Genomic DNA, 11710 nt, shown 5'->3' on the forward strand with positions numbered 1-11710 from the left:
GCTATTGGCAGAAAGTTGGGAAGGATTATAATCTGAATTGGAACTTTTTGTCTATCTATGGCTTTCACTAAACTGAGTATTTTGTCTTGTAGATGGGCAGTTTCCTCTGTCATGACACGACAAAACCAGATTCCTGCTGAGGATGGTTCCCGGGTTACCTTAGCACTGATTCCTTTATGGGACATGTGTAATCACACCAATGGGCTGGTAAGAACAGTGTTGTTGGTGTGTGTGTGTGTGTGTGTGTGTGTGAGAGAGAGAGAGAGAGAGAGAGAGAGAGAGAGAGAGAGTGTCAGTCCAATAGCACATTGACTAATCCACAGTGGCTATCCCTGGGATAATGGATATGTCTCAGGTTGACAAGATAACTCTAAATATGTCAGGACGAAGGAGATATTTTTAACAGGTGTTTAACATACAAGAGAAGGAGCCAGACACTCGGAGGTAAAAGAATTCCAATAGTAAGCAGCAGAATGGGGGGCACCCTCTAGGCATGGAAGGTGTTGATTTGGGGATGCAAATGTTCGTTTCAGAGGACCTTACCACCTTAAAACTAATAGCTAGACAGGAGGAGAAGTACAATATAATGTTGAGGATCAAAATCATCAATACAAGTTTTGCTGGGAGGAGAAAGTATGTGCAAAGGAACTGCTTTGTGCAGAAGTTGTCTTTATTGAAATCTGCAGTAAAAACAAAGATATGTTGCCTCCTTTCTCGAGCTATGATGTTTGATACCAGCTGATGGATCTCTTGTATCTCTGTTTTTCTATAGTATTAATACTAGTAATGATGGGCTTGTTGCATGATGATCCTCTCCGTCCAGTAGGCTCTAAACCTCTGGCAGCACCAGCAACCAGTTTGACTGTCAAGTCACAATACCGCTAGAAAATAACAATGAGAAATACATGAAGACAGTATTCTTGACAGAGTTCTTGGAGCAGGATGATCTAATTAGTAGTGTCAGGAGCAAGAGAAAGCAGGATGGACACGGTTCCAGCTAAAACCAAAAGAGCCTTTTATTATTTAGCTTGTGGAAGAAGAAGAAGAAGAAGAAAGGTCCATGGGGTAGAGCAAGAATAGAGATGCATTATAGCTGACTGAATCGAGAAACATCTCGGCACCAACTTTGCAGCAGACTTCAAAGAAGGCAGGGTCGTCTCTCTTCCAGCTTTCATGCAGTGAGTCAGGATTTCATGGAGCATCAGTATGGAATCAGAGGCCAGAGCTGTGCTAAGCTCACAGGGAAATCCTTCATTATAATATAATAATATAGCAATCTCAGGCCTAGGTCCATATGCAGCCCCGCAAGCCTCTCTGTCTAGCCCTTGGCATTCCCTCAGGCTGGTGCTCCTCCACGCCTCTCGCTATCCCTACCGTGTGCCCCCTTCAAGTGCCTTTGCCCGAGTAGATGTGTCTTTGAACTGGGATGATATGCATGAGTTTTGCCTGGATAGAGTGTGCGTTCATGTAAACCTCAATAATTTGTATGGCTGGAATGTAGCCAGCTGTAATAAAGGGAGGAGTCCTCCTATCTGTTGCTCTTCCACCCTCAGCCCATGAACTGTGGTGGGGACCTATAACTAAACCTGACCAGCACTGTAACATTGAGTTTAAGCATTTTCGGAGGGGGGACGGACCCAAAGTTTGCATTTTGATGAAACGTTTTCTTAATGCATCATTTTGTGCATATATTGGCCTATTTTTCATGTCTTAAGGTTTACTCTTCATGTCCCTTTGATATAGAAGGGGATGTTTCCCTTGAGCTCAATGAATGTTGTGGGCAGGTTGATACTCAAAATCAAAACTGTCCATTAGCTCTTTGGATTTTATTTGGTTCAGAGCCCTTTGCTGTGGCTATTTGCTTTTCCTAGCCCCGCTCCCCCCTTGCTAGACTGTAGTCTATATTTCCCCTGGGTGTTGGTGCTGGGGATTAGCTAGGACTACTGTGCTAGTCCTTATGGGTTTGATCCCCCATGGATAGTTTCGCCTCACTTTTCAGCTCCTGGGACAAGAGGAAATTTTTTTTATAGAACCATAAAAATCCGACATGCCCAAATTTCAAGCTGCTTTTTTGTTTGGAACACTTGTATACAAACAAAAATGATATAAGGAAAAGAGAAACCTTTGAGAAGGACAAAAAAGCAGGAAGCTATTCCACTAGGGAATGAGGGGAACAGCTTTTTTAAAAAAAAAGAAAGAGAAAATGAAAGCCCATAAAACAAGTTTCATATGCCATAAAACCAGGCATCCTCCCACAAATTCTGTATATCGAAACATTAAAAGAGCCCTGAAACACTTGAAACTGATTGTCATCCAATTTAAAGTATTCTGATTAAAGGTGTTAGTTTGAAGAAGAAGAAAAACATTTTCCCTTTGTGTTTAGATGATGGCATGTGTCAGAGAGCAGGCAACATACTAGAAAAGGCATTCACTTGTATGTGATATAAGATTAATATCTCCTCTAAGATGATACCTGCAACCTTCTTTTTCTTCTTCTGCCTGATTAAATAGGGCACTCTTTTAAATCAATCAAAAGATTTTAAATCTGTTGGTTTAACTGATTATTCAAGTAAGCATTACAGCCCCAATTGAAAACCTCTGTAGATTTTGTTTCAAATCACATCTTCAGGACACAACTATGTAGGAGGCCTGTTCCTTGAGATTGGTATGTTTTCTGTGTTGTACAGCTTGATTTATCAAGAACATTCCTGCTTTATGAAAATAAAATTGTGTGACAGTGTCCATGTTAATAATGAGCCACTTTAGTCCTTGTGGTTTGATAAAAGGAATATGGTTAAGTGGCAACTTCTTCATCTTCCCACAGCAAAATCCCATCACCATCTAAGAATAATTACCTAAGTTTCAGATAAAGAGATTATTTGCAAATAAATTGGAGTCCTCTGAAGAAAGTATCCCCCAAAGATTCACAGTTATCCACTCCTCTTTTTGATTTAGAGTGATGAAAAATGCACTGAGAGTTGAAGTGTGTGACAGAAACTAGTTCTCTTAGTGCAGTGCTGCAGAGGACCCCATGGGAGTAACTTGAAACTCAACAGCACTGTTATGTGCGAGAGGGGTCAACTCAGGACCAACACAAAGTGGTCTAGAAGGGTGCCATTTTTTATAGCTTTTCTATAATATTTGAGAATTGTTGGAGAACAGGTGAGGTCCCTGCAAGCTGGAAGTGTGCAAATGTTGTCCCCATCTTTATCTGACCAAACTCTCACCAGCCTTTAAAATAGGGTTGGGGAGCCTCTGGCCCTCCAGATGTTGCTAAACTACAACTCCCATAATCCCTGACCATTGGCCATGCTGGCTGGGGCTAAAGGGAGTTGGAATCCAGCAACAGCTGGATGGGCACAGGTTCCCCAATCACTGCTCTAAAAGAAAGGGAAATACAAGGTAACTTCCCCAAGGACTAAGAGGCTTGACTTTGTTACAGGGTAGTAGGTGCTGTTTCTTCTTGTTATTTTTTAAGTAGTGGTCATTTTACAACCTTTAAAGCAGACACCCCCAAACTCGGCCCTCCGGCTGTTTTGATAACGGGACCAGTGGTCAGGGATGATGGGAATTGTAGTCCCCAAACATCTGGAGGGCCGAGTTTGGGGGTGCCTGCTTTAAAGGAAGATCAGGCTCATACAAACAAGCTTAAACTATAAAATGCTGAACCTTTTTCTTCTTTCTTTTGAATCCTCTGTATAGATCACTACAGGCTACAATTTGGAAGATGACCGTTGTGAATGTGTAGCACTTCAAGATTTTAAGGCTGACGAACAGGTAATCTTGAGATGTGTTTTTGTGTGTGTGTGTGATTTAACATTTGAAGTTCCGTGTGTAGAATTCATACATGTACAGATGCATCCAATTGATAGTAAATACACGCAATTCTAATTTAGCTTCAGGAGTCTTGTTAATTTTCACTAGGCGTGTTCCATGAGGCATTCCTTACAAATGTGTTATAAAGGCTGAGGATAGATAGCTCTCTTTTTTGTAACATAAAAAGTGCATTTGTCATTGCAAAGGAAGAAGAATGCCTTGATCTAAAGCAACCTTACCTTGTGCCATGAGTAACTCAGCCATTTTTTGTTTTGAATGATAGCACATTGGTAGAAATGTTCACGTAGGTGAGGGCATTTAAAATACTTGACCTGAGCATCATGAGCTGGGCAGCCATTGTTTGTTCAGCATTTTGCTCTTTGGCATTATTTAGTTCACATTCAGCTGTTTTCTGACTTCTTACCACTTAACCGTCCAGAAAATAAAAGATGATGTCACTAACCAATTCAGCTGTCAGGATCCATTCTCCAAGGGATGTATAGCTCCTTTTAACAGGCATCAATATCTGCCTTCAGTGCTCACTTCTAATATCCTTGCGATTCATGTTGTCCATTATTACTGTTGACCATTAATTCTTGGACTTCCCTGTGATGTAGTATAAAGAGCTATTTGTTAATGCTGTTTATACCCCACCCTGTCACAACAGCTTGAAGTGGATGCTTCATATAGGTTTACAATTTCTCATAAATTTCTTGCAATTCTGAAACATGTCCCAGCTGCTAATTTAGCAAACGACATTATTAAGTAAAATTATTGGATGTTCTCATAGTCCATTGCAAACCGCCCTGGGATCTTCGGGTGACGGGCAGTATACAAATTTAATAAAGAAAAGAAGAAATTAGGTCATTTGTCCCCATAAACTTGCACACAATTAAATTAAATTTGGTACTTATATATGTGGGGAAAGTGGCAAGAATATTATGCCCCCTTCTCTAGAGTCCAAAAATCCAGGCATCCATTAGCCACCAGTACCTGAAAAGCAACATGGTGACTGGCACGTGAATTGCTAACGAGATCAGGATGCAGATTTTCTTCTACTACTGATGTGTGCTGCTGTTCGGGGGACCTGGTTCCTACCTCCTCTGAGTCTCTGTTTTGTTCCTTTCCCAACTGTGCTCCCTTCCTCTTGGTATACGCTATGCTCTGCACCCTTACACTGATATGTATGTGGGCTAGCAACAAGACTTTCCCCTCCATCCCCATGAAGAGGGGAACAGACCAGAATATTCCAGCAAGTACAGGGCTCACCCACTTATGGGCCAGGGTGAAGCAGCTGCCTCAGGCAGCCCTCCGAAGCAATGTCAACATTGATGCCAATTTGCCACAAGATCTTGACGAAATCATAAGAAACCTTGCGATATTTTGGCAATATCTCACTAGAAGTTGATGCTGATGCCTGCGCCACAGCAACAGTGCCGGCAGAGCTGGTGGCGAAATGGGTCACACCGACCCTGGATCCCACTTCTCACTAGTGGGCATAGGTTTCCATTTCTAGTTATTAGGAAAACTTACTAGCTTTGGTGTTTTGCAAAAACTTTGCACCCCTGCCGCTCAGGTGATCTTTGCTTTTTCCATTAAAAAGACCAAGTATAATCCGCTGATGGCTAACAGAATGTGACAGAGGTGAAGGATGAAGCAGAGTTGACACACTGGAGAGAGGATAAGCATTCTCTTGGATATCTGTTGAAAAGGGGGAGCACTATCCAAAATTAATCATAGGGCACCAGTTCTGATAACTAGAGTACACATTTATAGAATTAAATGTTATTTAACACATAGAGTAGACCTCGAGTCTCTCGGCTAGCTGGCTTCCATTCAGTGGTCTTGGGAAGGTAAGCAGAAGGAAAATCTCAGTTAACTCCCCCCCTGCCCCCCGCTGCGCAATATCAGCAAACTCCGTTAGACGGAACCCGGTTCAGGAATAATACCCAGTAATATTTTGAGGTCCCTTTAGAATGTGAATGCCATCTTTTTAGGTGAGGTGTTCTCTTTCTTTGATTGGTCAAGTCATTTGACAGCTCACGGTACACCATTTTTTGGAAAAAGCTGCATTTCTGTGTGAATTCTGTTGCTCTCTATTTCTAATGCATGTAGTTCTGAAGATGGTCAATGGAGGAGCTTTGGGCACATGCAGGTAGAGGTCTCTGTGTTTAGAACAGCGTCCAAAGTGTTTGAGTAAAAGTAGTTCCTAGGGTTAAAGTTTGCCTTGTCCGTTATTTAAAGATAGCATTCTCATATGCATTGTGGTCTGCAGCACTATAGTATGGGGGGGGGGTTGTGTAATGTGTAATTTGTCATTCCATGAGTTGATCCTAAGCTATTTTTCTGTCCCTTCGCTTCTCTTTTCATCCTCCTAGATTTACATTTTTTATGGCACTCGGTCAAATGCTGAATTTGTGATCCACAGTGGGTTTTTCTTTGATAATAATTCACATGACAGAGTGAAAATAAAGCTTGGAGTGAGTAAAAGTGACAGGCTGTATGCTATGAAGGCAGAGGTCTTAGCTCGCGCTGGCATCCCAACGTAAGTCAAATTGAAAGACGCTGTTTTTGTATTGAAACATTTCAAGCTGTAAGGTCAAGTAGAACATTATAGCAAAACTGCTGTTCATTAAAGTAGGTGGAGCCTACATTATATCTCACTCCTATATAGTTATCTTAAATTGCTGTTATTAAGCATGTTTGCTGATTATGAGACACGTTTACCAACATCTTTAGAATAAATTGTCTGTTGGAGGGCAAGAGAATATGCCGGTTTGCTATTTTTGCTCTCTGTTTCCCCTCATTATAAAAGTACTGTCATGGTCTATTTGTGACCTATAATGCTTTCAGCATCCTTATTTTTGAACCATAAATCCAAACACACACTGTTACTTTTGAACCATAATCTTTTTAATTCAGACTATTGTACAATATCTAGTCAGTGTTCTTTGGTTGAATTACTAGCCATCTTGCTAGATTGAATAGATTTTCTTCTGATGGATTTTTCAATAATTTCTGATGGTCAGTATGTCAAGGGAGCAAGTGTTAATATTTTGTAGCTTGGAAATGAGATTTCTATAGGTCTTAACGTGGTAAATGAAAGCATGCACAATTTTTATTAGGTAGTTATATAAAGTAATAGTAAAGTAATACTTGACTAATCTATTATAGAGGAGGAATTGCTCAATTTTTATCTGAGAAAAGTTTGAACAGCTTCAGTTTAATGCTCAGAAATTGGATTGACCCTTATACAGCTTCACTTTACAATAATAAGAATATATTATAAATTAAGGATTTTCATACCGCATAATCAAGCTACCAAAGACTGACATCTTACTCCCTTTTTTTACTTTCTTTTTTAGTTCTAGTGTGTTTGCCTTGCACGCAACAGAGCCTCCAATCTCAGCCCAGCTTCTGGCTTTCCTTAGAGTGTTTTGCATGACGGAAGGTAAAAAAACAAACAAACACCTTTATGAAAAATTGTATCAAATTTTGTTCGATTGTTTGAAGGTCAAAATTGGATTAAGGAAAGAAAATTCAGCCCTCCAAAGAATTCCAGAGAAATTACTAGCCCACCAAAGAAAAAAAATCCTAGCCTTTTTGACCATATATATCATCCTCTGGTAGACATTAATGGAACATTGAAGATATGGAAAGACTATTTTCCAGTCTGCAAAAGCTTTTATAGAATTTTAGAGTTGGAAGGGATCCTGAGGATCATCTAGTCCAACCCCCTGCAATGCAGGAATATACAGCAGTCCCATGCAAGGATTGAACCTGCAACCTTGGCATTATCAACACCATGCTGTAACCAACCTAGGCAAATTTTACTTGTCACAATTGATTACACAAGTGGCTATTTACAAGCCTAGTTTGGAAGCCAAAATATATTCTTCAGGATTTTTATACCTCTTTTCTCTTGGAGATGCTATATTGAGGAAGGTGGGGAATTGCAAATAAAAGATCATTAGTTAGGTATTTATTTATCGCTTTATGCAAAAAAAAAACAAACCCTCTCAAGGTGAGTTTGTAAGATGAAATAAATAAAAGCAATTTAAAACCACAACAATTTAAAATTATGAACAATACACACTCTATGATGGTGAAGCCTTCTTAGGCTGTGATATTTTCACAGACTTAGCTGGAAGAAAATCACATTGAACTTGGTGATGGCCAGAATAAATGGAACAATTCTCTGTTTGAATTTAGAGAATCGATTCTGTACCAGTAAAGTCTGGAGCTTCAGCTCTGAAGAACTCAGAAAGCAACAGGTCCACTTACTAATGCTCATGATTGGTTTGGTTTTGTTAGCCTTCCAGAGGCCAAAATAAATGGAGCAATTGCTGATTGTCCTTTCTCCGCCTCACAGATGAGCTGAAGGAACACTTGATAGGAGAGCATGCAATCGACAGAATCTTCACTCTTGGCAATTCTGAATTTCCAGTGAGCTGGGACAATGAGGTGAAACTTTGGACATTCCTTGAAGCCAGGGCATCTCTTCTGTTAAAAACCTACAAAACCACTATTTTGGTAAGACTTCTAAGAGCATGCTCGTACTTACAACCTAACAGGATATTTGGTCTAATCTCATAGGAATGAGTTCATCTTTTTAAAACATTCCCTTTTGGTGCCTTTCTCCTCTAGAAAGGAGTTAATCGTATTCTTTGTGCTTGAGAGGTGTTTAGAGGTGTAAGCTCATCATTTGGCTGCTGCACTGTAGGTTTTCTGAACTTTGTATGGTGGTACCTCTGCTTACGTACTTAATTCGTTCCGGAGGTCCGTTCTTAACCTGAAACTGTTCTTAACCTGAAGCGCTGCGCGATTTCTGTTCTCATCCTGAAGCAAAGTTCTTAACCCGAGGTACTATTTCTGGGTTAGCGGAATCTGTAACCTGAAGCGTATGTAACCTAAAGCGTATGTAACCCAAGGTACCACTGTATTCAGAAATGGACCATGATCTACAGCCCATATGCTGGGCTTCTGAGAGAAAAAAAATTATATTTTAGTATGTGTGCAGTACTTTGGGGTTGAGGAGGCAGGGATGGACCTCTTAATGCTTATGATTTATACCCACTTTTCAGACACACTCATTCCAGCTACTCTATGTCTTTCTGGGCATGGAAACTCTTTTGTCTTCTTTTGTCTTCAAATTGCAAACATTTCCTTTTTTTCAGACCTCCACTGACTTAAGATTCCAAGACTGTTTCATACTCAGTATTACCTGCTCACTTTAATGACTCTACTCTCTGTCTCTTAGGCCTAGAACACCTATCAGCTGCTACCTTTCACTATGTATAACTGCATTCATTTTTACATTTGACCTGGCATAACAATGGCATTGTTATGATTAATACAGCAATGTAAAAAACTGGTACCTTTGACCACTTACAGAAGTACAGCTTTATGGTTAAAATCCAAAGCCCTGCTTAGATTTTGGTGAATACACAACGTTTTATTCTCTTCTCTTCTCCCCTCCCCAATTTCTGTTTTTAGGATGATAAATCTTTTTTGGAAACGCATGACCTTACCTGTCACGCGACAATGGCTATTAAACTGCGCTTAGGAGAGAAAGAAATTTTGGAGAAAGCAGTCAAGAGTGCGGCCGCCAACAGAGAGTACTACGGCAAACAAATGGCAGAAGGAGTTCTCCTCCCCAAGTATGAAGAGAGTAATATTGCCTTACTAGAGAATACTGTGGCAGACTCAAGACTCCCAATTGTCTTGAGAAACTTGGACGAAGAGACAGAGGATCAAGAGGACTTAAAGATTGAGGAAGCCATTGGGGCAGAAGTTGCAGCAAACGGATTTGTGAATGGTGACAATTCTTTGCTTAACGGGACCAAATCGGAAAACGAAAATCTAAATCAAGAGGAAAGTAACAGAGAGACTGAAGATGCCAAAGAATCTTCTTCAGACAGTACTGATGAGGTTAAAGAATAGCTCTAAAATAGTTTTGAATTTATTGTGAAATTGAAAACTAACAGGTGTTCTCCTCCTCCTCCTCTTCTTCTTCTTCTTCTTCTTCTTCTTCTTCTTCTTCTTCTTCTTCTTCTTCTTCTTCTTCTCCGAACAGTGATTTACATTGGTGTGTTTCCTAACACTTCTTTCTGCAGAGGAAAATGTTTTTTGCTGCTTTATAATAATAATAAAAAAAGATTTTTAAGTTATTTAAAAGATTTAGCATCCCTTTTCTACTAAGATTGCCATCTTGCTTTTGGAGGACTAGGGTCCAGGAAAAATGAGAGAGGTGGTACCTTTGGAGAATTGTGCAGCCCTCGGTTAGGAAAACGTGTTTACTTCCTAGGGAAGAGTTCAACTATCTGCTATCTTTCTGTTCTGTTTACTCTGACTTCTAAAATGTAAAGCTTGTTTTCTTGCCCAAGGAGCTGGCAAGTTTGACTGACTGACCACTTGGCATAAGCAGAGATCAGAGCAGCACAAAAGAGTAGATGCACTGAAAAGTAGATACACCCTTAAAAATGTAAGGTGGCAACCTTATTTTCACTAGGTTTCACACGTTAAGAATACATTCTAAATACAGTGGTTTCTATGAACTATCGTTTATTTTGTGGTTTGGTTTACTGTACAAGAAACTTAATTTCCCACCCCACCATATCCTTGAAATCAAAGTGCGCAACTACAGTACATCCTCAGTTTGTTTATTATTATTTTTTAAGGCTTGACTTTTTTAAAATTTCAAAATGGCACTGGTTTAATTTGGTGAAGGAAGAGATTGGAAGCAGCTCAGCCCAGCCTCCAGATGCAAACTGTGTTGTTCAGAGTGAGGCTGCTCCCCAACCTTTTCAGATTTTCACAAATAGCTAGAGATTTTCAAAGCTACACTTTTGACTAAGAAAATTATTAAAAGTAAAACTTGATTAATTTGTGTCTGCTGCTATTTCATTCATTTTGCATGAGCATAAGCGTTGGACGTATTGACTTAGATTTCAATTCTGGTTACACAGGCCACAAGGGAATTTGTGAATACACACAGCAGGGGTGAGAGGAACTGGATCCCACCAGTGTGGACCGCTTTGGCGTGTGGGTGGGGCACTATCCTCTCAAATCATGTGACAACAAGCGATTCAAAGGTCAGGTATTGATGTTATATGGTGTCCAATTTGGGGGAAGTAAAGGTAAAGGGACCCCTGACCATTAGGTCCAGTCGTGACCGACTCTGGGGTTGCGGCGCTCATCTCACTTTATTGGCTGAGGGAGTACAGCTTCCGAGTCATGTGGCCAGCATGACTAAGCCGCTTCTGGCGAACCAGAGCAGTGCACGGAAACGCCGTTTATCTTCCCGCTGGAGCGGTACCTATTTATCTACTTGCACTTTAACGTGCTTTTGAACTGCTAGGTAGACAGGAGCTGGGGCCGAGCAACGGGAGCTCACCCCGTCGCGGGGATTCGAACCGCCGACCTTCTGATCGGCAAGTCCGAGGCTCTGTGGTTTAACCCACACTTGGGGGAAGTGGGTAGTCCTAAATACCCTGGTGGGCCAACTTCTGGGACTTGTTTTTTTTTTTTATAAGCGTTATTAAACAGCTTTTTTTTTTAACCCTCTAAGGTTGTGTACAACATAAACAATATTGCTAAAAGAAAAATGCAACATAGAACCAGTAAAACAGCAATAGCAACATGTCCATGAAAAAAAGTCTGAGTGTGACACAGTTGTTTTTCAGGACATCATTAAGCCTGCAATTCTGTGCCTTCTTATGTAAGAGTAAATTGAAAACATTGGGGTTTACTTCTGAGTAAACATGCATAGGATTGCATTTAAGATTGTGCTTTATTAATTCCTTCAGTCGTTATTACTAAATATTACAATATTTAGTGACCATATTGTTGACTAATCAGGTTGGAAGGCTGTATGTTCCCCACCAATGAGCTA

At 40.3% G+C, this 11710-nt stretch overlaps 1 protein-coding gene across 4 annotated transcripts in view; it reads left to right on the forward strand.

Moving 5' to 3' along the window:
• SETD3 (SET domain containing 3, actin histidine methyltransferase) overlaps positions 1-10701 on the forward strand; it is a 47209-nt gene extending 36508 nt beyond the window's left edge. For all 4 annotated transcript variants that reach the window (XM_053375469.1, XM_053375474.1, XM_053375452.1 and 1 more), the window contains exons 8-13: positions 93-207; positions 3703-3777; positions 6195-6361; positions 7182-7267; positions 8189-8349; positions 9313-10701. In XM_053375469.1, coding sequence (XP_053231444.1) covers positions 93-207; positions 3703-3777; positions 6195-6361; positions 7182-7267; positions 8189-8349; positions 9313-9759 — 1051 coding nt within the window. In that variant the 3' untranslated portion in view covers positions 9760-10701. The remainder of the gene's footprint in view (positions 1-92; positions 208-3702; positions 3778-6194; positions 6362-7181; positions 7268-8188; positions 8350-9312) is intronic.
• Positions 10702-11710: the final 1009 nt, after the last annotated feature.

Source organism: Podarcis raffonei, chromosome 1 (genome assembly GCF_027172205.1).
Source record: "Podarcis raffonei isolate rPodRaf1 chromosome 1, rPodRaf1.pri, whole genome shotgun sequence".
NCBI classification, from domain to species: domain Eukaryota; kingdom Metazoa; phylum Chordata; class Lepidosauria; order Squamata; family Lacertidae; genus Podarcis; species Podarcis raffonei.